Source organism: Talpa occidentalis, unplaced genomic scaffold (assembly GCF_014898055.3).
Source record: "Talpa occidentalis isolate TD23 unplaced genomic scaffold, MPIMG_talOcc4v2.1 talOcc4.8, whole genome shotgun sequence".
NCBI lineage: Eukaryota > Metazoa > Chordata > Mammalia > Eulipotyphla > Talpidae > Talpa > Talpa occidentalis.
In genome coordinates, this window is record NW_023605194.1 from 42,303,639 (window position 1) to 42,329,947 (window position 26,309).

The 26,309-nt window shown below is 36.7% G+C and overlaps 1 protein-coding gene across 2 annotated transcripts in view; it reads left to right on the forward strand.

Moving 5' to 3' along the window:
• The window catches only part of MICU1 (mitochondrial calcium uptake 1), a 130,888-nt gene that overhangs the window by 13,397 nt on the left and 91,182 nt on the right, over positions 1-26,309 (forward strand). For both annotated transcript variants that reach the window (XM_037497193.2, XM_037497194.2), the window contains exons 2-4: positions 6,830-6,991; positions 16,447-16,621; positions 20,477-20,639. In XM_037497193.2, the coding sequence (XP_037353090.1) occupies positions 6,831-6,991; positions 16,447-16,621; positions 20,477-20,639 (499 nt within the window). In that variant the 5' untranslated portion in view covers position 6,830. The remainder of the gene's footprint in view (positions 1-6,829; positions 6,992-16,446; positions 16,622-20,476; positions 20,640-26,309) is intronic.

The window sequence follows — 26,309 nt, forward strand, 5'->3', positions numbered from 1 at the left end:
AAAATAATCCAGTCAAAAAATGGGCAGAAGAGCTAAAAAGAAACTTCCCCAAAGAGGAAATACAAATGGCCAACAGGCATGTGAAAAAATGTTTAACATTACTTGCAATCAGGGAAATGCAAATCAAAATTACAATGAGATACCATCTTACACCAGTGAGAATGGTACATATTAAAAAAACTAGCAACAACAAATGTTGGCGAGGATGTGGAGAAAAAGGAACTCTTCTGCACTGCTGGTGGGAGTGCAAACTGGTCCAACCACTATGGAAAGCTGTGTGGAGATTCCTCAACCTACTAAAGATAGAGCTTCCATATAATCCAGCAATTCCACTCCTAGGTATTTACCCAAAGGACACAGAAACATTAATTTCAAAGAGCACCTGCACACCTATGTTTATAGCAGCACTATTTACAATAGCTAAGCTTTGGAAACAACCCAAATGCCCAAAAATAGATGACTGAATCAAGAAGATGTGGTACATATACACCGTGGAATATTACTCAGCAATCAAAAAGATAAACACATGCAGTTTGCAGCAACATGGATGGCGCTGGAAGGGATCATGCTCAGCGAAATAAGCCAGAAAGAAAAAGAAAAATACCGGATGGTCTCACTCATAGCAGGAATCTAGAAAACCTAAAAAAGGGACCAGGAAAAAGAATAACTATAAAAAGGAAAAATCAAAATCAACAAACAACTATGAACCAGAGACACACTATGGGGGTGGGGGGCGTGGAAAGAAGGGATTGGAGTCAAAATAAGGGGGTTGCAATTGTATGGGGAATATAAAAATAAAATAAATAAATAAATTTAATGGCCAGTAGGAAGTCAAGTTAGTCTGGTATCTAGAATTAATTAATTACGATTATTACCTTACCTTGAATATGACAGTTAACTTTTTGGTTACCAGGTTATTAAAAACAAACAGAACAGGGCCTCCCCGGTGGCACAGCGGTTGAGCGCTGGGTTGCGAAGCTGCCCGCAGCCTCAGTGGCGCCGGTTCTATCCCCCGCTGCTCCCCGGCTACCGGAGGAGGGTCCCACATGGCGCGCAGACCTCTCCTGCCGCCCGCTGCTCCCCTCAGCACTGTACTTCGGTCCTTCTGCCTGCTCTGCTCCTTGCTCTGGCTCTGGTGGATTCTCTCACCCTCCCGCCCTTCTGACTGTACCCAGTGCTTGTATAAATAAATAAATAAATCTTTAAAAAAAAAAAAAAGAACAAAACAAAATATACAGTAACAGTACAAAATTATCTGCATGTTTAGTAAAACTGAGATATTTGAACCTTTCTTTAAATCCTAAAGTTTAACATAATATCTTAAACTAAACAAGGGGAAAAAATATTTCAGCACCTGGGTAAAAAGGAGATGAAATAGAGGTAGAAGAAGCAGGAAAAATACCCTGTGAAATATGTAATATTACTGTCAACCTAACAGGTTTGTTTCTAGAGAGAACATAAATATAGACAGATTGTTATAAAAGTATCTATAAAGATGTCTGTTGTGAATGCTAAAAATAATTCCACTGATACTGTTATTTATATAGAAAGAAACTTCTGTTGGCAGAAATTTGTATTATTCTTACAGATTGGCCCAGAGTGCTAATCAATTTTTCCTGTTGAATGAGACTGAGTAAACATGTCATGGACTCACATTTGAGTTCTGCATGGAACTGTTATTGCATTTTCACACAGGTTTTCTATTTTCCATGTCTGGGAATTGAATATAATGTAAATGAAAGTGTTCATTGGCGCACTTATAAAATACAGAGTACTCTGCAATGCAAGGTGACATTCTTATTAAATATTGATTCCTTCATTCTGTCTTCATATATCATTTCTGTATCATAGTAGGATTTGAAGCTTTTAATTTAAAATGGAAGCCCATAAAATATTCTGTGTTCTATGGTATATATAATGCACTATTGTGGAGTAATATTTTATATTTTCCCTATTAAAAAAATACTTTTCCTAGGGTCTTCTCAGACTTTTATAGTTATGCTTAGTCAACCAAAACTTTTGCTGTATATCCCAGTGCTAGAGCTTTATGGAAAAAGCAAATAGCCATGGCAATGAATTACTTGATTAACAAATTACAAGTGAGTTTTACACATAAGGCATTTAGGTTTTTTTTTTTTTAGTGTCTAGATTAACTCAGCCTAATAACAGTTTTTTTAATGGTTTGGTGTCATTAAAGAGTTATAGTGTGTGTGTGTACATCATATATATATATAATAGATCATATATAAATGTAATACATACAGAGATGACTAAATGCCACAATTATATGCTTTTAAAAATAATTAGAAAAGTGTGCCATGTAGGTAACCATCACCTAGGGGAGAAGTCCCCAGTTTTCCTCTTCCTGATCACAGACCTCTTCTCAGCAGATGAACTATCCAGAATTTTGGTGATAATCATAATTATGTGTTTCACTAGACACATCAGTTTTACATTTTTTTTAAATTTTATATAGATTAAAAACACATTATATATATTCTTTATGGGGCAGTGTTCATTAAATGTTACCTACTGATAGCTGTTATTTTTCATCCTGTGGTTTTCTAATGAGTCTTAAGTCCATTAAAAGTATTTATTAATGATTAAACCTTTACACTAATTTCCAAGATTTGAATTGAAAATTAAGTTGGACATGTTTTCTGGAAATTTAAAATATTAAAAGCTTACTCATGATCTCAACACATTAACATACGCTAGAGGTTTTAGAAAATTTATCATCATTTCTGTAAGTTCTGTAAGGTGATTAATTTTGTTTTAAGCAAACTGTTCCTTTGGTTGATTTTTCTTTTCCTTTTCCACACTTGTGTATGTGTATACGCAATTATGTGGGAAGGAAAATTGCCACTATTCTCTTCTCCTTCCATCACCATAGATAAAATTTTAGATTTTATTATTGTAGTAAAGGATTTATGGTGTGTGTGTGTGTGTGTGTGTGTGTGTGTTAAGAAAGGTAGCCATGAGGTTCTTGATAGATGAAGGAATGTTTGACAGAAAGTTGAATGCTAATCAGATATTGATTTGCTTTTCAGTAGCATCTCCCTTTGGCAGGAATATGCACAAAAATCGTGTATCAAAAAAAATTGTGTATCAAGCCTAACATTTCTGTAAGATGATTCTTGGTCTTACAGTTACAATTTTATACTGTTAGACACTTGCATCACTTAAATTAACTTCACATTCTCACCCAGATAATTTAAAATAACTTGCTCTCATCTGTTGGAGAATACTTCTTAGAAGAGAGTTAGCCGAAGTGTAAGCTCTTCTGTATTTATTCTGTCATTATGTCTGTTATGCCACTTTTGAGCTATGGAAATGCATTTTTTTCTAGATGTGAATGTTAATTTCTGCTGTATTTTGGCAGTCATCCTGTTTTCAGTGCAAAACTTTCAGTCTGATTAGTTTTCATATAAAAGATATATGGAGACACTTTAAAATGTACTTGGCATGATTGGCATTGTTGCATTTTTACAAGTACCATGGTTTTGCAGTAATTCTTTCCAATAACTTATCCTATTCTTTAGATTAAAACACAAAGTAATAAAATGACAGTCTTCTAAAATAATGCATTCAGCCAAACTTTTTTTTAAAATGGTTTATTTTTTAAAGGCTTATTTTCATTTATTTATTTATATGTATTTCTGTTTTATATATATATTTCACATCATTCTTCATTTTTGTATAATGCATTCTTTCTCCTTTCAGATGTAGTCCCCATGAAATTCCCACCACCAAGTCACCTGTGTCCCATCACCCTAGTCCCTTGTGCTCTTCCCACCTCTATTTTGTTCCTTCTCCTTCCTCCTCCCCTGCAGAATGTCTCTAATTTATAGTTGCCTGTTGATTTTGATTTTAATTTATTATAATTACTTCCCCCCCATCCCTTATTTGTTTCCTATACATTCCTTCTAAAAGTGAAACCATCCAATATTTTTCTTTTTCTTTCTGGCTTATTTCACTGAGCATAATCCCTTCCAGCTCCATCCATGTTGCTGTGAATGGTATGAGTTTATCTTTTTTATTGCTGAGTAATATTCCATTGTGTATATATGCTACTTCTTCTTCATCCAGTCATATATTTTGGGGCATTTGTGTTGTTTCCATAGCTTACCTATTGTATATAGTGCTGCAATAAACATAGCAGTGCAGGTGTCCTTTTGAATTCATATTTTTGTTTCCTTTGGGTAGATACCTAGGTGTGGAATTTCTGGATCGTATGCAAGCTCCATCTTTAGTAGTTTGAGGAACCTCCACACGGCTCTCCATAGTAGTTGGACCAGTTTGCATTCCCACCAGCAGTGTAGGAGAGTTCCTTCTTCTCCGCATCCGTGCCAACATTTGTTGTTGCTAGTTTCTTTAATATGTGCCATTCTCACTGGTGTAAGGTGGTATCTCATTGTGATTTTGATTTGCATTTCCCTGATTACAAGTGGTGTTTTACATTTTTCCCTATGCCTGTTTGCCATTTGCATTTCCTCTGTGGAGAAGTGTCTTTTTAGCTCTTCCGCCCATTTTTGACTGGATTGTTTACTTTGTTTTTATTGCATTTCATCAGCTCTTTGTGTATCTTTGTGATCAATCTCTTATCACTTGTATGGAGTGCAAAAATTTTCTCCCAGTTGGTAGGGTGTCTCTTTGTTTTGGTTAATGTCTCCTTTGCTGTGCAGAAGCTCTTTAATTTGATGTAGTCCCAGCTGTTCATCTTTTCCATCACTATCTTTGCTTTAGGTGTTATGTCTTTAAAGATGCTACTGAGATGTATGTCATGTAATGTTTGCCTATAGTTTCTTCTATGTTTTTTATGTCTTATTCTTTAATCCATTTGAGTTGGTTTTATGCATGGTGTGAGGTAGTAGTCTAGCTTCATTTTTTTGCATGTAGCAGTCCAATTTTCTCAGCACCATTTATTGAACAAACTGTCCTTGTCCTATTGTATATTCTTTGCTCCTTTGTCAAAGATTAGTTGTCCATGTATGTGCGGCTTTATTTCTGGGTTTTCTATTCAATCCCATTGGTCTGTGTGTCTGTTTTTGTTACAGTACCATACTGTTTTAATTATTATGGCTTTATAGTATAGTTTGAAATCTAGGCGTGTGATACCTCCATTCCCCTTCTTTTTAGTAAGGAGAACTTTGGCTATTCAAGGGTTTTTTGTGGCTCCACATGAATTTCATCAATATTTGTTCTATTTGGGGGCCTCCCTGGTGGTGCAAGGGGTTAAATGTCAGCATTATGAAGCAATCTGCAGTTACTGCAGCACAAGTTCAATCCCTGGCCAGATAGGTGACCCAGTGGTGCAGCAGACCTTTTCTGTCTCACTCTCTACTCCCCTCAGCAGTGTATTTCAGTTAATCTGCCTGATCTGTTGCATACTCTGTCTCTGGTGAATCCTCTCACCACCCCCCCACACACACCTCTGGCCTGTACCCCAGCTCTTGTAAGCATAAATAAATAAATCTTTTAAAAAACTAAATATTAAATTATAATAGAGCCTGTTCTCAGTTTTTTTTTATTTGTGTTTACTTGGTATCTATAAAAATTGCACTAAAGAGGAATAGTTGAAGCTTTTGATGTGTACTGTAGGAAATGAGATTCAAACTAGTGATGAAATGAGAAACAGACAGTAACATTTGAATTACAACATCAAAATGTAAGGAGAGTATTAGTAAAACAACTTCTAAAGTTTAAAATCTTCTAGAGCTATGGTATGCAAAAATGGATTTTAAAACTAGTAAATCTCATATATGCAATGTGACCATAGTTCCTCCTCCCAAGTAATAGTTAAAATTTTGCCATATTATTTTTCAACAGAGATATGAGAGCATTAAAGTGATATAAGAAACTCTAAAGCTCATTTAGGCAATTCTCTTATTTTACTCAATGAGGGGAGGATGAGCTCATCTATTTAGTAGAGAGATACTCGTAGGATAATGAAATGATCTTCTCCTGGGAAAGTACAGGAACAAAAAAAGACTAACAGAACTACTTCTTAAAAGCACTTCTTGAAACTGGTCAACATTCCATTAGTCAGAGCAAGGCATATGAGAAAACAGACCGAAGAAGAAAAGAGTGGGAAAGTAGTAGTTGCCTGTTGACTAGGAGATGTGACAGTGGATATTTATTGAACAGTAACGTGACCTAATATAGATGTTTGTGATATAAAATAAAAATTAAAGGAATAGTTGAATTATAAATCTTAAGTCAAGGAATCTGATGAGAAGGAAGGCTTCCAATGACCTTGTTGTAAGAACGACTTCATTAAAACTTGTTACCTTAACAAAAACAGTATCAGTATTACAAGGTAAGGGACAGCAAAATGTCCTAGTTTGAAAATGGATTTTGAAGTCAGTCCTATCTCAGTGCAGATTCTTTTGTTGCATATTCTTGGGTATGTCACTGTATTTCCATTTTAGCAAATCTGAAAAGGGGTGGCCCTTTTACAGATTTATTCCTTTCTTGGTGCCCTAGATACCTTGTTTGTTCTCTGTATCTGCTTTCTCTTTACCCTCTAGTATTTAATCCCCTGTTGTAATTAATACTTTATATTAAACTTTCCTTGTTCAAATTGCTGTGTGGTTGTTTGTCTTCTTTGTACCTTGACTGATAGATCAGATTTTTAAGCAGTACTTTGCTCACATGTTTTCTTTGAGGATTAAATGGGATAACATATATACAAAGTGTTTAGAATACTGTCTGCCATTGATCAATACTCAGTGTTGGTGATATTGATACTATTAAACATCATTACTACCACCGTCATCATTGTCCCTACCATTAACATTAAGAGTAACTTTTCTACTTTTGCCCACAGGATGTTTCGTCTTAAGTCACTTGCTGCATTGGCTGAATTGGCTGTGTACTCTCGATGGTACCATGCAGGATCACAGCCTCCGCAGACCAGGCGACGACTAATGGTAGTGGCTTTCCTGGGAGCATCTGCAGTAACTGCAAGCACTGGTCTTTTGTGGAAGAGGTGTGTTATCTGAGCATTTTGTTCTTGCATGTACTTTTGTTTTTCCAGTTGTGCCTGTTATCTGAAAACAGTTGACTGCTGACTTAACTTTGTATCAAAATTTCTCTCTTTTAATATTTTCATAAGAGTTTATTATAAACTGGTCTCACAGGCCACAAGGACTAAAAGGACAGCCTTCTGGGAAATAGGCAGGGAGCTGAGCAGCTCCAAAATGAGTCTAGGACCTTGGTGGGCACATTCCTGAGGGAGAGGGCCCTGTCAGGAAGCAGGACAATCTAGTGAGACATCTAGAATATTGGCATAACAAACAGGTCTGTGGTAACTTGGCCCAAGGGAATCAGGTCCAAGCTTCTGTGGATCTACTTCCATAACTCTGTGGCCAAGATTCCCTCTCTGGATGCCTCAATTCTATGGTCAGCTTTTAAGGACCGATTTTTAAGTTAAACTTTGATTTCTCTGTATTCCACATATAGCTGACACTATCAGTATTTGTCTTTCTCCTTCTGATTTGTTTCACTTTGTATAACCCCTTTCAGAATCCATCCATGTTGCCTCAAATAGCATGAGTTTATCTTCTTTGATCTCTGAGTAGTATTCCATTGTGTAATATACCACAGTATTCCATTATGTAATATACCACATATTCTTCATCCACTCATCTGTTTTTGAGTACTTAGGTTGTTTATATATCTTGGCTTTTGTAAATAGTGCTGCAATAAATATGGGACTGCAAGCTTCCTTTTGAATTAGTGTTTCTGTATTCTCCTACTGGATACCTGGGAGTGGAATTACTGGGTTGTTTGGAAGATCTATTTTTTAGTCTTTTGAGAAATCTCCATACTTTTACCATAGAGGCTGAACCAATCTACATTTCTACCCTCCTGGCGAGGGAGAGATCCTATACTTACAGAATACTAACAGCAATGGAAACCAGTGGTACTTCAATAAAATTAAAAAACAAAAACAAAAGAACCTTGCAGATGATCAAATAGCTAGAAATATAAAAAATGAAAAAAAGTTAGATGTATATTCAATACATGAATGTATGTATGTGTGTAGTTAATAGTCTATTTTCATCATTTACTAAAGTATATAGAAATCTATTATAAAAAGTTAAAATTTATCAAAAGTTATACATGCAAATATAGACCATACATAGCACCTTTCACAGTCTAGAGAAACAGAAACAAATGTAAAGATGCAGTATTAAATCATAACTGCATAAAATTAATTGCAGTGTATACCGTACTATTGTAATAATTTCATAGCCACCTCCTATTGCTATTGTGGTGAGCTCAATTGTTGCTGGTTCACTCAAAATGCTATGTGATGTTATGTGCAGATTTTCTATTGTGCAGGGGGGTTAGTGCCCCTAATCCCATGTTGTTCTTGGCTCAACTGTATTACGCTTCAAGGATCTGTCCATTTCCCCACTGAAAATTTTTTTTTTTTTTAATAAATTTTATTGTTATATTCCCCATACAATTGCAGCCCCCCCATTCTGACCCCAATCCCTCCCCTCCCGCCCCCGCCCCCCTAAAAGTGTCTCTGGTTCATAGTTTTTTGTTGATTTTGATTTTCACTTTCTTATAGTTATTCATTTTCCTGGTCCCTTATTTAAGTTTTCTAGATTCCTGCTATGAGTGAGACCATCCGGTATTTTTCTTTTTCTTTTTGGCTTATTTCGCTGAGCATGATCCCTTCCAGCGCCATCCATGTTGCTGCAAATTGCATGTGTTTATCTTTTTTGAATGCTGAGTAATATTCCATGGTATATATGTACCACATCTTCTTGATCCAGTCATCTATTTTTGGGCATTTGGGTTGTTTCCAAAGCTTAGCTATTGTAAACAGTGCTGCTATAAACATAGGGGTGCAGGTGTTCTTTGGAATTGATGTTTCTGTGTCCTTTGGGTAAATACCTAGGAGTGGAATTGCTGGATCATATGGAAGCTCTATGTTTAGTAGGTCCAGAAATCTCCACACAGCTCTCCACAGTGGTTGGACCAGTTTGCACTCCCACCAACAGTGCAGAAGAGTTCCTTTTTCTCCACACCCTCGCCAGCATTTGTTGTTGCTAGTTTTTTTAATATGTGCCATTCTCACTGGTGTAAGATGGTATCTCATGGTAGTTTTGATTTGCATTTCCCTGATGGCAAGTGATGTTGAACATTTTTTCATATGCCTGTTGGCCATTTGCATTTCCTCTTCAGAGAAGTTTCTTTTTAGCTCTTCTGCCCATTTTTTGACTGGATTATTTTCTTTGTTGTTGCTGAGTCTCATCAGCTCTTTGCAGATTTTTGTGATCAGTCCTTTATCATTAGTGTTGGGTGCAAAAATGTTCTCCCAGTTGGTGGGGTTTCTCTTTGTTTTTGTTATTGTCTCTTATGCTGTGCAGAAGCTCTTTAATTTGATGTAGTCCCAGCTGTTTATCTTTGCCTTCACTATCACTGCTTTGGGTGATGTGTCTGTAAAGATGTCTTTGATGTGCAGATCACGTAGTGTTTCGCCTATATTTCCTTCTATATATTTTATGGTTTCAGGTCTTATGTCTAGTTCTTTAATCCATTTTGAGTTGATTTTTGTGTATGGTGTGAGGTGGTGGTCAAGCTTCATTCTTTTGCATGTAGCGACCCAGTTTTCCCAGCACCATTTATTGAACAAACTTTCTTTGCTCCAATGCATAGTCTTTGCTCCTTTGTCAAAGATTAGTTGACCATAAATCTGTGGATTTATTTCTGGATTTTCTATTCGATTCCATTGGTCTGTATGTCTGTTCTTGTTCCAATACCATGCAGTTTTGATGATTATGGCTTTGTAGTATAGTTTGAAGTCTGGGAGTGTAATGCCTCCATTCCCTTCTTTTTTTTTCAGGAGAGCTTTGGCTATTCGGGGTTTTTGGTGATTCCATATGAATTTCATCAATAATTGTTCTATTTCTTTGAAGAATGACATTGAAATTTTGATTGGAATAGCATTGAATCTGTATATTGCTTTTGGAAGGATGGCCATTTTAATAATGTTTATTCTTCCAATCCACGAGCAGGGGATGTCTCTCCATTTCTTTGTGTCTTCTTCTATTTCTTTTAACAGAGTTTTATAGTTTTCTTTGTATAGGTCCTTTATCTCTTTTGTTAGATTTATTCCCAAATATTTGATTTTTTTTGTTTCAATAACAAAAGGGATGGTTTTTTTGATTTCTTCTTCTTCAGATTTATTGTTTGTGTATAGGAAGGCTACTGACTTTTGCGTGTTGATTTTGTATCCTGCCACTTTACTGAACTGATTGATGAGTTGAATTAGCTTTTCTGTGGAGTTTTTGGGGTTCTCTATGTATAATATCATATCGTCTGCAAATAGTGATAGTTTGACTTCTTCTTTTCCTATTTGGATTCCTTGGATGTCTTTCTCTTGTCTTATTGCCCTGGCTAGGACTTCCAGTATTATATTGAAAAGCAGTGGTGAGAGTGGACATCCTTGTCTTGTTCCAGATCTTAATGGAATTGCTTTCAGCTTTTCACCATTGAGAATGATGCTGGCTGTTGGCTTGTCATAGATGGCCTTTATGATGTTGAGGTATGTTCCTTGTATCCCAAGAATTTCAAGGGATTTTATCATGAATGGGTGTTGCACTTTGTCGAAAGCTTTCTCAGCATCTATTGATATTATCATATGGTTTTTATATTTCTTTTTGTTGATGTGTTGGATAACGTTGATTGATTTTCGGATGTTAAACCATCCTTGTGCCCCTGGAATGAATCCTACTTGGTCGTGGTGAATTATCTTATGGATACATTGTTGGATTCTGATGGCTAAAATTTTATTGAGGATTTTTGCATCAGTGTTCATTAGGGAGATTGGCCTGTAGTTTTCCTTTTTAGTGTTGTCCTTGTTCGGTTTTGGTATTAGTGTAATGTTGGCTTCATAGAACGTGTTTGGTATTATCCTTTCCTTCTCAATTTTTTGGAAAAGTTTGTGAAGGATAGGCACTAAGTCATCTCTGAATGTTTGGTAGAATTCATTTGTAAATCCATCAGGTCCTGGGCTTTTGTTTTTGGGGAGGTTTTTGATTACCATTTCAATTTCGCTAGTTGTAATTGGTCTGTTTAGGTGTTCTATTTCTTCTTTATCTAGGGCCTCCCCGGTGGCGCAGCGGTTGAGCGCTGGGTTGCGAAGCTGCGCGCGGCCTCTGCGGCGCCGGTTCGATCCCCGGCTGCTCCCCGGCCACCAGAGGAGGGTCCCACATGGCGCGCAGACCCCTCCTGCCGCCCGCTGCTCCCCTCAGCAGTGTACTTCGGTCCTTCTGCCTGCTCTGCTCCCCGCTCTGGCTCTGGTGAATTCTCTCGCCCTCCCGCGCTTCTGACTGTACCCAGTGCATGTATAAACAAAACAAACAAACAAACCAGCAAACAAATAAATAAAGCATGCCTCTATAAAAAAAAAAAAAAAAAAAAAAAAATAAAAAAAAAAAAAATAAAAAAAATATTTCTTCTTTATCTAGCTTTGGGTGATTGTAGAGTTGTAGGAATTTGTCCATCTCCTCTAGATTATTAAACTTATTTCCATATAACTGTTCATAGTAGTTACTGATTATTCTTTTGATTTCTGCTGTGTCCGTTGTGATTTCTCCTCTTTCATTGATGATCCTGTTTATTTGTGCTTTCTCCCTTTTTCCTTTGTGAGCCTGGCTAGGGGTTTGTCTATTTTATTGATTTTTTCAAAGAACCAGCTCTTGGTTTCATTGATCTTTTGGATTGTTTTTTTAGTTTCAATTTCATTTATTTCTGCTTTGGTTTTTATTATTTCTTTTCTTCTACTGGTTTTGGGGTTTTTTTGTTGTTCTTTTTCTAGATCTTTGAGCTTCGAGATTAGGTTGTTTCTTTGAGTTCTTTCTTGTTTCTTGATGTGAGCTTCTATTGCTATATATTTTCCTCTTATTACTGCTTTTGCTGCATCCCATACATTTAGGATATTGGTGTCCTCCTTGTCGTTCAATTCAAAAAATTTTTTAATTTCTTCTTTGATCTCCTCATTAGTCCAGTGGTCTTCCAGTAGTGTGGTTTTTAATCTCCATGAGGTAGGAAAGTTCCTTGCCTTCTTTTTATGGTTTAGTTCTAGTTTGATGCCTTCATGGTCAGAAAAGATGGTTGGTATGATTTCAATCTTGGTGTATCTGTTGATGTTTGTCTTGTGCCCCAGTATGTGATCGATCCTGGAGAATGATCCGTGTGCGCTTGAGAAAAATGTGTACTCCGTTTTTTTGGGGTTTAGTGTTCTATAGATGTCTGTTAAGCCCAATTGCTCTAGGTCCTTATTTAGAGCTTTGGTTTCTTTACTTATTTTTTGTCTTGTTGATCTATCCATTGTTGATAGTGGTGTGTTGAAGTCTCCCACTACGTATGTGTTTTCTCTGATGTCCGTTTTCAGAGAAGACAACAGTTGTCTGATATATTTTGGTGCTCCTTCGTTTGGTGAGTATATGTTAATGAGTGTTATTTCTTCTTGAAGTATTGTCCCCTTGATCATAATGTAGTGACCATTGGGGTCTCTTTTTATCTTTTTGAGTTTGAAATCTGTTTTATCTGATATAAGTATAGCTGTTCCTGCTTTCTTTTTTGGCCCATTTGCTTGTAGGATTGTTTTCCATCCTTTGACTTTGAGCCTATTTTTATCTTTTGTAGCTAAATGTGTTTCCTGGAGACAGCAAAAGGTTGGGTGTTGTTTCTTAATCCAGGCTGCAACTCTGTGTCTTTTTATTGAAGAGTTTAGTCCATTTACATTTAGAGTTAATATTGATATGTTAACATCTGTATTTGCCATTGTGTTTGTCTTTCCTTTGATTTTATTTATTTATTCTTTTAATAACTTTTTTTTTTTTTTGGCCTTCTTTCATTGTTATTCGTCCCTCTGAGGTTCTGGCTTTAGGACTCCTTGTAGTATTTTTTGGAGTGGGGGTTTAGTTGCAATGAAATTCCGGAGTTTCTGTTTGTCTGGGAAGGTCCATATTCTTTCTTCAAAGAGGAAGGAGAGCTTTGCGGGATAGAGTATTCTTGGTTGGCATCTGTTTTCTTGGAGTCTGTTGACTATGTCCCTCCACTCTCTCCTTGCCCGTAGTGTTTCTTCGGAGAAGTCTGATGTCAGCCTGATTGGCTTTCCTTTGAATGTTATCTGTTTCTTCCCTCTTGCCAGCTTCATTATTTTTTCCTTGTCCTGGATTCTTGGGAGCTTTACTATTATGTGTCTTGCTGTATTTTTTCTTTCGTCGTGGAAGTTTGGTGTTCTTCTTGCTTCTTGTATATCAATTTTCAGCTCCTTCTTCACATTTGGGAAGTTCTCTTCAATTATCTCTTTGAATATTTTCTCTGTTCCTACTTCTCTCTCCTCTCCTTCTGGTATTCCTATAACTCTTATATTTCCTTTCCTCATGGAGTCAGATAGTTCCCGAAGTCTTTCTTCATTCTTTTTCCTTCGTACTTCTCTTTCCTTTTCTGTTTTGGTTCTTTTTATTTCTGTGTCTTCAAGAGCACTTATTCGTTCTTCCATTTCATCAATTCTGCTTTCATTGCTTTTCCCAGAATTCTTTAGTTCTTCCACTAATTCTTTGATCTCCTGCATTTCTTTTACTTCCCTCTTTAGGGACTCAATTTCATTCTTCTGATCGTTGATTATTTTTCCCTTATCATTGTTTTCCTTTATGACTTCTGTCAGTTTTTTAATCACGGCAATTTTAAATTCTCTTTCTGGAAGGCTCAGAAGTTCTTCCAAGTTACTGTCGTTGCAATCTGGGGGCTGGTTTTCTTTTTGTGGTGTGCTTTTTCTCTGGAGAGTTGCTAGGTTGCGTGTGGTTCTTCTCCTCCCTACTGTCTGTTTTCTAATTTGCCGTATGCGTTGGGACACTGTGTTGTTGGGACTGGCCGGCATCTTGGGTGGGCTTCTCTTCTCCCCTCTGGTTCCTCCTGGAGTCATCGGCAGCCCGGGCTGTGTGCGCGTCTCCCGGGGTCTTTGTTCTTCTCTAATGGCGCCCGGAGCCGTTCCCTCACCGCCGCGGCGAATCCTGCAGGGTTCTCCACAGCTCCCGTTCACGGGGTGTGGTGGCTGAAATAGTTCCTTTCCACTCACAGTCCAGCTTGCTGCGTCCGTTTTTCTTGTTGGCCGTTTTGGTTTGTTGTTTCCTCCCCTCTGCCGGTCGGAGAGTGCCGCCTCTGTGGGCGGGGGAGGGGAGCAGGGTTCTGCGCTTCCCTCCCTTCTGGTCCTCTTTTATGGCAACTTTCTTCTTTGGGCAGTTCGCTGGAGTCACCCGTTTATCTTCCGTGTCCCAGTTCTCACTGGGACCTGCCGCTTTTCCTCCCTATTCACTTTTTTTAATGGGAGATCTTACTCGCAGCGTCTCCTCGCCGCCATGTTGCTCCGCCCCTCTCCCCACTGAAAATTTTTAATAATGGTGTAGGATGGCAGTAGTAGTTTTAGAAGTTTCTGAAGCTTCAAAATTTGTGACCATATGATATTAACTAATGAATCTTAAATTCCTTTGTGTCATGTGACAATTTTTCACTTGTTATTTAAACTTACCTTGGAGGAAGAGAAAGAGTAGTGAACCATGATCTCATTTCTTAAAATGAGTAGATATTATTTTTCTGACTCTTGACACTGCTGTTTTTTAAATTTTCAACATGGTTAATCCTGTTGTAAAAAAAGCTGCTATCATTATATTTGGCTCCCTCAAAATGGCTATATATTTTTTCTTGTTTTATATATCACTTGTACTGAACAATATATGTAAAAGAAAGTAGACCCAATAATTAACATAAATGTTTATATGATTGTTAATTACCCCCAGAGCAAAATATGGAACATTTCCATCATCTCACAAAGGCCCTTCATACCTGTTACCAGTTAGTCACAAACCACTATTTCAGGCAACCTCTCTGAGTTTTACTGTTTTTTATTCACCATACCAGTAATATAATACAATATTTATCCTTCTGTGTCAGCTTATATTATTTAGCATAATGTCCTCTAGGTTCATCCATGTTATTGCAATTGGCAGGATTTCTTTCTTTTTTAAGGCTGAATACTACATACACATATGCATAATACATACACATACACATATGTGTATACATGTGAGTGTGTGTACTACTTTATTATTCCACTGACAGTCATTAAGGTTATTTCTGTGTCTGGGCTATTGTAAATGTTTTGCATAAACATGAGAGTGCAGATATGTCTTCGAGATCCTAATTTCAGTTCTTTTGGATTTATACCTAGAAGTGGGATTGTTGAGTTATGATATTTCATTTTTAGCTATATGAAAATCTTCCATACTGTTTTCCATCATGACTGTACCAATTTACATTCCCCCCTACAGAAGACCAGGGATCCCTTTACTCCATCATCTAGATTTGTTATCTTTTCCTTTTTTTTTTTTTTTTTTTCATGAAAATCATTCTACTAGGTGTGGGGTAATATTGAAGTTTTGGTTTGCACGTCCCTGGTGATTATTGATGTTTGACACCTTTTTTAATACCTGTTGACCACTTATATATCTTTATTGGAGAAATGTCTATTCAATTCTTTTGCCCATTTTTAAGTCAGATTATTTGTTTTTTGCTAATGGGTTATAGGAGTTTCTCTTATATTTTTGAATATTACCTCTTTATTAAACATATGGTTTATAGTTTTTCCCATTCCATAGATTTTCTTCTCATTTTATTGATTGTTGCCTTTGCCCTGCTGAAGCTTTTTAGTTTGACATAATCTTGCTTTTCCTTTTTGCTCCTGTTGCTTGCGTTTTTGGTGTCATGTTCTTTATTTTTAATGCTGAATATTATTCTAGTGAGAGTAAATAACACATTTTCTTTATCCACTCATCTGTCAGTGAACACTTGGATTACTTCCTTGTTTCGCTATTGTGAACAATGCTGCTATTAATAAAAGTGTGAACATTTCTTTGAGACTTTGATTTCAGTTCTTCTGGACATATAACCAAAAGGGATTTCTGTTTCACAATACAGTTCTATTTTTAATTTTTTTTTAAAGATTTATTTATTTATTTATACAAGCACTGGGTACACTCAGAAGCGCAGGAGGGTGAGAGAATTCACCAGAGCCACAGCAGGGAACAGAACAGACAGACTGACAAAGAAATACACTGCTGAGGGGAGCAGCGGGCACGGCAGGAGAGGTCTGTGCGCCATGTGGGACCCTCGCCGGCCGGCCAGGGATCGAACCAGCGCTGCAGAGGCCACAGGCAGCTTTGCAGCCCAGCGCTCAACCACTGCACCACTGGCGAGGCCCTCTATTTTTAATTTTTTGAAGAACTTCTTCAAATTTCATTACCTTTGCGCCTGCTAAACTGTATCTGAAAATATTTGGTTAATATGATGGATCTTCTTGATAAATATAGATTTATTTTTTGTTTTTGTTTTTTGTGGGTTTTTTTTTGGTATATCCAGGGCCTATGCAGAAGCTCCACCATCTGTAAACAACCTAAAGACTGAACTTGGTGATAGAGGAAAGAAAAAAGATGAAGGGGAAGTTTGTGACCAAGAAAAAAAGGCTGAAGGTCTTTGTGTTGAGTCTTATCCAGAAGAGAAAAAGAAGAAACGTTCTGGATTTAGAGACAGAAAAGTAAGGAACACGTTGTTATAAAATAATCAAATCTATACTTTAATCCTAAAGCAAAACAATGCAGTTGAGTCTCTTTTTGTATTTCATGTATTTCAAATGGTTCCCATTCTCTTTGATGTTATTTATATCTTTGCCATCTTCCATCATGTTCTAAGGCAAATGTACTTCTGGAATATGAAGTTAATGTGGATATGAGAAGAATCTAGGATTGGTAACCAGGATTAGCATGTTTTGTCTTCATTCTTTTAATTCAGCTACCTAAGGTGATTCTTGCTTTCTAGATCTTTTAGATGTTAAAAATTATATGTTAGATCGAATCATTGTATTACTGGTTCATGATACCAATTATAAAGATAGAATAAAGTCTCTTTAGAAATACAGAAATATTTTCAGAAACAATCAGTTTTGAAGACAGCATAAACTTCAAATGACTGTCAACATTTTGTGTCTTTAACACAACCTGCTGTTATGTAGCTCTACCTCAAAAAAGTTTTAGTTCAATTACTATAATGCCTATGATATTGGATATTTGAATTAAGCAGACATGAGTGATAGAAAAATCAAAAGGTTAAAATTCAGGGAATTGCTCTCACTGGCTAAAATATAGCTTAATCAATGCAACAAATAGTTTAAGTTAATGCTATATATTGTGTGTGGGGTACACATTTTCAGGATAATTACCTTTGAGGAAACTTGGATCTTCTGATTGTTCAATTGGATGAAGTTATTAAATATATCCTCTTAATTACCAAATCCATTTCTCATTGAGGTGAATTTAAACAAAAGTTATGGATCATACTATCAGCTACCCCAGTGTTTTCATCAAGATATATTTATTCTTTTACCCTGAGTGAATTTGAAGAAAGAGCACATTTGCTTTGCTTTTGCCACTTTCATTTATAGTCGTTTCCCATTTTATAAAGTAGATCTAAAATAATCCAGTTTATTTTTGAACTTTGCATTTTCTACCCTAGCTTTCTGTACAGCATATGTTCATATCATATTTTACAGAAAAAAATTAAGGTGTTAGTGTAATTTACCAAGTTAGTAACCTCCATAGCTCTAGTAACTTTTCAATCCATGTGTGAAATAATTTTTATTTCTTTCTGTGCATTTCTAAACTGCTTCAGTGTCTACATGCTAAACATCTTCACTTTTCATCTATGCTTTTGCTTTTGTTCTATTATGTTCTCTTGATTTTTATGTAATATTTCAAATACTCAGAGAAAAAATTACGTATCACCATACTAAACATTGATGTACCACCATTCATTTTTGTCAAGTTTTAACATTTTTCTGTTTGTTTCTTTAAGAAAAAAGAAATGAAATGAATATAAAAGCATATTGCTCTATGTTCCTACCAATTCCATTTACTCTCTTACTCTTCAGAAGTAGACTGACTCATGAATTTACTATTCATCACTCCCTTACATGGCCTGGTTGTTTTATGTGTTTTATTTTAATTTAAAAAAAAAAACCCTTTTAAAAAGAGAACAATCATATCACCTAGTTCATGTCATTTTTTTTTTTTAATATTTATTTATTTATTTATTTATATAAGCACTGGGTACAGTCAGAAGTGCAGGAAGGTGAGAGAACTCACCGGAGCCAGAGCGGAGAGCAGAACAGGCAGACGGACGAGATACACTGCTGAGGGGAGCAGCGGGCGGCAGGAGAGGTCTGCGTGCCATGTGGGACCCTCCCCCAGGAGGCCGGGGATCAAACCTGTACTGCAGAGGCTGCGGGCAGCTTCACAACCCGGCGCTCAACCGCTGCACCACCGGGGGAGGCCCTCATGTCATATTTTTATTGTTAGCTTGTGATTGCTTCTTTCATTTTATTGTTTATTGATTTTAAAATTTATTTTTATTTTTTATTTTATTATCACCTCTAAAACTTTTAAGTCTTCGGTTCTGAAAAATTCTCACACATTGCTTCACTATCATTTCTTTTCTTTTGGAACTTCTGTTAAATGTAGTTTGGATACTCACAAACTATCGTAGGTATCTTTTAACTAATCTCATATACTTTGTTCATTACTTCAACCTTTTCTCTCTCAGGGTTTCTCATTTCTTTTTCTTCCATTCTTTTTTCCTTTGTGGTAAAATGCATATAGCATAAAAGGTAACTCCTTGCCATTGTTAAGTGTACACTTCAGCAGTATTAAGTATATTCATAATATTATGCAGTTATCACCATCATCTCTGTAATTCTCTCATATTTTAAATCCTAATGTCTATACTCATTAAACATAATTTCCTATTATCCCCTTCCTCCCATCCCTGGCAACCACAATTCTACTTTTTGTTTCTATGATTTTGAATACTCTCAATAACTAATACAAGTGAAATCATACAGTATTTGTATTTATGTGATCCTTTTGTTGCACCTAAATATAAATTAGGCTTATTAAATTGTAACATGTCAGAATTTCCTTCCTTTTAAGGGCTGAATAATATTCAGTTGCATGTGTATCCTACATTTTGTTCATCCATCCATCTGGTGATGGATGCTTGGATTGCTTCCACATTTTAACTATTGTGAATAAAGCTGCTATGAACATAGGTATAAAAATATATCTTCTAGACCTAACTTTCCATTCTTTTGGTTATGTCCCAGAAGTGAAATTGCTGGATCATGTATTAATTCTATTTTTAGTTATTTGAGAAACCTCCATACTGTTTTCCATAGTGACTATACCAATTTACATTCCCACTAACAGTGCACAGAGTTCCCTTTTCTCTACATATTGCCTACAGTAATTACCTCTTGTCTCTTATGAAAGCTATTTTAACAGACGTAAGTGGTTTCTCATCATGGTTTGATTTGCTTTGCCCTGATGATTACTGATATTGAGTACTATTTCATGTCCTTGTTGACCATTTCTATGATCCTATTGCAAAAATGTCTTACTTCATATGCTCTGTCCATTTTTGCATTGCATTGTTTTTTGTTGTTGTTGAATCACATGAGTTCTTTATATATTTAAATTTTAACCTCTTGCAAACATTTTCCCCCATTCCATAGATTGCCTTTTCATTTTGTTGATGGTTTCCCTTGACATGCAGAACTTTTTTAATTTCATGTAATCTTGGTTGTTTATTTTTGCTTTTGTTTTCTTTGTTTCCGGTGTCAGTGCCCAAAAGTAAAGACTTATTGTCAAGATAATTGTTAAGGAGCTGCCATTCCATAATTTTTTTATAGAAGTTTTATGGTTTCAGGTCTTACATTCAAGTCTTCAATTTTGAGTTGACTTTTTTACATAAGGTATAAGATATTTTTCCAGTTTCATTCTTTTGTCCCTGGATATTCAATTTTCCTAGCACCATTTATTGAATAGAATATCCTTTTAGCAATGTGTATTCTTTGCTCCTTTGTTGTGATTTAAATGACCATATATGTGTGAGTTTATTTCTGGTGTCTTTTCTGTCCATTACCATTTTTGTTGTTCCTATTATAGTAGTAAGGGAGAAAGGGGAGAAAAATCATAATTTTTGTCTTTTTTTTTTTAACTTTCACTGGAGATCCATGAAATTTACTAAGAAATCTCTTTTTACTTGATTTTCAGATATTTTCTTTTGGTAGTTAAGAACCTATAGACTACCATATTATATATGGCAATATACCCCATTGCTGAAATCATTTTAATTCTCATATAACATTTTTCAGTTTTGCTAGTTTTCAATGATATAAGAAATGGAAAATTCTTTGAAAAACTCTAAGCAAAAGTTACATGAGTATGTTCTACTGAAATGTGAATAGTTCCGAAATAGAAATATGAAATATGAAAAAATAAGAAGATACATGATAATGTGTATTTCACAATATAGTAACACTCTGAATTTCTAACTTTAGGTGATGGAATATGAGAATAGGATTCGAGCATATTCCACGCCAGACAAAATCTTCCGGTATTTTGCCACCTTGAAAGTAATCAGTGAGCCTGGTGAATCTGAAGTGTTTATGACTCCACAAGATTTTGTGCGATCTATAACGCCCAATGAAAAACAACCAGAACGTAAGTAGCTAAAGAGAAAAATGAGATTGTGGTATTTATTTTGTTATATTCCACTTTGTTTCTTTCTATGTATTGCCTACACTTTATGGATACATGCAATAAGTATAGTGGAGCCTACAATCTAATGTGGCAACGCTTAACCAGGGAAAAAAGTTGAGGTTGTACCTCTCCAGTTGAAATCCATTTCCTATAATGAGAATTTTTCTGAAAGCAATGTATTACACTTGTAAGTGCTATTTCAAACTGCTTTTTACTGAGGGAGACAGTGACAGTAACAGGTAATTTCAGGCAGTTTGTTAAAGAACAGAAAATGCTGTGGCAATATAAATAAGGAGGACGCTTAGCTCTATCTGGAAATTTAGAGAATACTTTCTAGAGAATGCATCTAAATTTGAATAACATTAGATAAACAAAGAATAGTGGAAAGGCTATTTCATGTAGAGGCAACTACCTGAACTAATGAGATGTAAAGAAAGAAAGAAAGTGGTTTACTATTATAAGGTAAATGTAGCTATATTAACAGTTATAAAAGAGATATACGTATATGTATGTATATTAAAGACATCATGGGGGCCTCCCTGGTGGCACAAGGGGTTAAGACGCAATCTATGAAGCTATCCGCAGCCTCTGCAGCACAAGGTTGATCCCCGGCCAGGGAGCTACCCACATGGCGCAGCAGACCTCTCCTGACTCGCCCGCTGCTCCCCTCAGCAGTGTATTTCAGTCAATCTGCCTGGTCTGTTCCCCACTCTGTCCCTGGTGAATCCTTTCACCCCTCACAACTCTGGCCTCTACCCCAGTTCTTGTATGCATAAATAAATTAATCTTAAAAAAAAAAAAAAGACATCATGGGAAAATTGATGGCATACAGAGCTCTAAAAACCAATACTTCCATAGATTCAACAGTTAATCTGCCAAAACCAAACACAATCAACTTTGTCAGAACTCTGGAAAGTAATTGAAAAAAAAAAAAAAAACACAGAAACATATAGCAATCAGGGACGTGCTTAATGAAGAAAGAGTCTGCTAAATTTTGATAGGAAATTGTTGTGGTCTGCCTACCATGCCCTATTTCCCAGTGTAGTAGCAGCCATGAAGAAAGCAGCCCATGTTGCCAGTGTGGCTTACTGGTGATGGGATGGTTGGCTGGACTTCAGGAGGAGAGAACAGTACAAACTTTGTTCTTCAAAACCTGACTCTTCTGGCAGTTCCTGGGGGTTCCAGCTCTAAGTTTTCCTTTTGTTTGACCCATCTCAAGCTGGAGTGACTTCTCAGGTGTCATCTACTTAAGAAATTTGCAGACATATATGAGCAATATATGTCCAAGAGAAGGCAGCAGATGGGACAAGCAGCAAAATGAAAAGCCAAGGATAAAGGAGAATGAAGAAGAATTTCAAGGAATAAAAGCTTTGAAAGGGCACTGAATATACCTGGGAATCAGAGTACTATGTGCAGAGCCAGACGCATGCTTGGAAAAGACTTGAGTAGACTTTTATCTCTTGTTGATCTTTGTGCTCTAAGCAAGAATGAGGTGAAAATTACAGTGGTCTAACTAAATATCAAAGGAGAACCCTAGCTCAGAGCCAGTCTGCAGGGCCTAGGAGTATTGGGGTGTTTTTTGTTTTGTTCTTTCATCCTTTTTCACGCTTGCATTTAAGGAAATCACTGTCAGGTCACTTGTTGAATGCTTAAATAATAGAACAGAAACTACAATGACAACAAATGACAAGGAGTACAGTCTCTGCAAAAATAGTTTGAATGATCACTAAGTGAAGTTATGACTATAGTCCTCAATAAGTTATAACACCAAATCCTGGGCAGCACTCCTGAGAATATGATTTCTAGAATTATTATAATATCTTTATTACTGAATGTTCATTTTCAATAAGAAATTGCATACCATATCAATAATTAGGAATGTATCACAAGATACTGCAACTAGGGCAGGAGCCTATAGTACAAATCTTGGAGTTGTGTTCCCATGTTTGGTAAATCTGGGGAAAGGAGAGTTGACTAACATGGATGTACACCCTTAATTGAGGGGTGATACATTTGGAGGAACTGGATGGTCCCAGTTGGGCCAGGTCCCCAGTGAAGAAGACAGGATACAAAACTATGTTTCCCCTTTGCCAGCTCCTTGGAACTTGGAGCAGATCCTGAAAAGCAGCACCAACAGTGCAGCCTACATTCAGTAGAAATAAGGGTCTGGAAACCCAAAGAGGAGGGTTGTCAGCATCATCATAAACATGAATCACCCTCATATATAATTTCATCACTGACTCAAGCCTCTCTAGGCCCTTCCCTGCCCCTGAATTCAGCAGCTGCAGATCAGTTCTCCCCGACTGAACCATCAAGCCAGGAAAAGCTTTATTTATTTATTTTTTAAAAGATTTATTTATTTATTTATTTATTTATTTATTTATTTATTTATTTATGCAAGCACTGGGTACAGAAGCACGGGAGGGTGAGAGAATTCACCAGAGCCAGAGCAGAGAGCAGAGCAGGCAGAAGGACTGAAGTACACTGCTGAGGGGAGCAGCGGGCAGCAGGAAAGGTCTGCACGCCATGTGGGACCCTCACCTGGTGGCCGGGGATCGAACCGGCGCTGCTGAGGCAGTGGGCAGCTTTGCAGCCCAGCGCTCAACCGCTGCGCCACCAGGGAGGCCCATGCCAGGAAAAGCTTTAAAAAAAAAAACCACATACATGGTGCCATCTATTGGAAAAGTGGAAGTTCTGCACCTTTAGGACACTGGAAAAAAACAGTAAATGGAAAGCTACAAAATGGGCAGACAGAAAAACACAACATATGGCACCTTTAGTCTTCAAGAGAAGACTGTTCTGTCTTCACACAGAACAAATCTCCAGATTCCTATCACAAAGACACAGAACATCTTTCTTCCTATCACATACAGAGTTCTAAATTGCCATAATAAAGAAATTCAAAGAAATGGAAGAAAACACAAAAAAGCTAATAAAAGATATGCAAGAAAACTCAGAAAATCAAATGTATTTCCTAGAAATAAAGTTATTTCCTAAGAAATAAAGTTGATGAGAGAAAATTAAAGGTTCAAATAAGCAAATAACAAGCAACTATAAATCAGAGACATTCTGTGGGAGAGGGAGAAGGATCAGAACAGGAGAGGGAAGAGTACAGGGGACTATGGCGATGGTGCATGGGTGAATTGGTAGTGGGAATTCTATGGAGACTAAACCTGAGAGGAGAAAGCAAACATTGTACAAAAATGAACAATGTTGTGATATATATAAAAATTAATTATAAATAAATTATAAATAAGTTATATTTTTAAATAGAATAAAGTCTTTATAAAAAACATAAGAAAATAACAGGTGCAGTACATGAAAAGATCAATGGAATTTTAAAAACTCTGGAGTGTGCCGTGGAAGTAGAATGAACCAAATGGAAGATAGAAACAGTGACCCTGAAGATGGTAACGTGAAAGAATCAGGTGAATTAGAAAGATTAAACGAGGGGGAAAATGAAGAAACAGAGTTATCCTACTCCAGGAAGAAAGTCAATGTAAGAATTAATGGATATTGTAGAAGGGGAAGAGAAAAAGAAGGGAACAGAGAACTTATTCAAAGAAATAAGAGGAAAGCTTATTCAAAGAAATAGAGGAAAGCTTCCCCAAACCTGGGGGTGGAATTAAATATACAAGTCCATGAGGCTAAAAAAATACCTGGTCATCTAATATAAAGACACCTACACCAAGACATATAGACATGAAATTTCCAGAATTCAAAACAAAGAAAGAATATTGAAGCAGGCTAGGGGCAAGAAGATAACCTATAGGAAACCCTATGAGGCCTATTTCTGACTTCTCTGAGGAAACACTTTGGGCTGGTGAGGATTCGGAGAACAAGGAACCTTCTTACACTATTATTGGAAATGTAGACTGGTTCAACTCCCTGGGAAAACGGTATGAGGTTTCTCAAAAGATTAAAACTGAAAAGCCATACATGGACCTCCCTGGTGGCACAGATGGTTGAGCGCAGCGCTGTGAAGCTGTCCGCAGCCTCTGCAGTGCCGGTTCGATCCCCGCCGGCTTAGGAGCAACCCACATGGTGGGCAGACCCTCCTGTCTTGCCCGCTGCTCCCCTCAGCAGTGTACTTTGGTCAGTCTGCCTGTTCTATTCTCCGCTCTGTCTCTGGTGAATCCTCTCACCCTCCTGCGCATCTGGCCTGTACCCTGGCTCTTGTATAAATTAAAAAAAAACCAAACTGATATGCCATACCACTCAGCACTTCCACTCCTAGGTAGCTACCCAAAGAATGCAAAAACACTAATTTGAAGGGTAACATGCATTCCCACATTCATTGCAGCAATACTTCAATGGCCAGCATATGGAAATAATCTCAGTGCCCAAATACAGAAGTGGATCAGGAAGATGTGGAGTGTGTACATATACACACACACAATGGAATACTAAACTATCAAAACAGATAAACACTTGCCATTTGCTGCAGCATGGATGGTTGGAGGTGTTTGTGCTAAGCAAAATTAATCAGAGGGAGAAATACAAATACTGGATGGTGAAATATATGTCACTTATATGTGAAATATAGAGAAACCAAACAAAGGGTCAGATAAAGGCAAACTAAGAACTAACCATAGAAAACTGACTATAGAACTGAGGCTACCAGACAGGCAGCGGGAGGAGAAGGGCAGAAACAATGTAGGGATGCACATGGACTATGCTGGTGTACTGTGGGGTTTTTTTGCTGGTGGATGCAGTGTGGTGACAACAGCTGAAGGGAAAGGTCCTATGCTTTTAAAACATAAACAATTTTGTAAACCAGTGTTACCTCAATTTTAAAAAATCAAAAGAATATTTTGTCACATCTGAAATTCAAATTTCAGTGTCTATAAATACATTCTTATTGGAACTTAAACATCCTCATTTATTATACATTGGCTATGGCAGCTTTCATGCTGCAACAGCATAGTTGAATAGTTGCAATAGAGACTATATGTGGTCCACATAGCCTAAAATATTTACTAGCTGGCTATTTGCAGAAAAAATTTGCTAAGCGCTTATGAAATAATGAGAAACATATAGATTTGTCTCTGCCCCTGGTTCCTGACAAAGAGCTCTGCAGATAAGGTGCTAGGAGCTATCCAGGATATATCTCAGTGATGACAGAGGCACAAGAAAGCAAGACAATGTGAGAAGTCCTTTCCTTTCTCATCATTTCCCTCTCCTTCCTTTATTTTCAGTCTCTGAAATAGAATCAATTTACATATAGATATTAACTTGGACTGAGAATTTTTTTCCAAATATATAGAAAATAATACTAAATAGTGTTATAGTCATTGCTCAGTTTTCTCAAATTTTGGCTCTTATCCATATTTATTTATCATCTTTATTTCAAACTATTTTGGAAATGAAACTTAACAGTTATAGCTAAAGCCCCATGCATTTCTCTGAAACCTCATTTCACTTCCTTTCTTTTTAGAGATACTCCCTGTCCTTAATTTAATTGTGTTTATTATTCCTGTTGAAGACTAACATTCATGTATATTCATTGTCTGTAGAGGATGATTATATTTATGCCCTAACATTGACATTGAACCTAGCCATTAAGATCCAACCAATGAGATCTGAGTAGAAATGATATACATTATATTCACGCAAAAGTTTTAAGAGTCA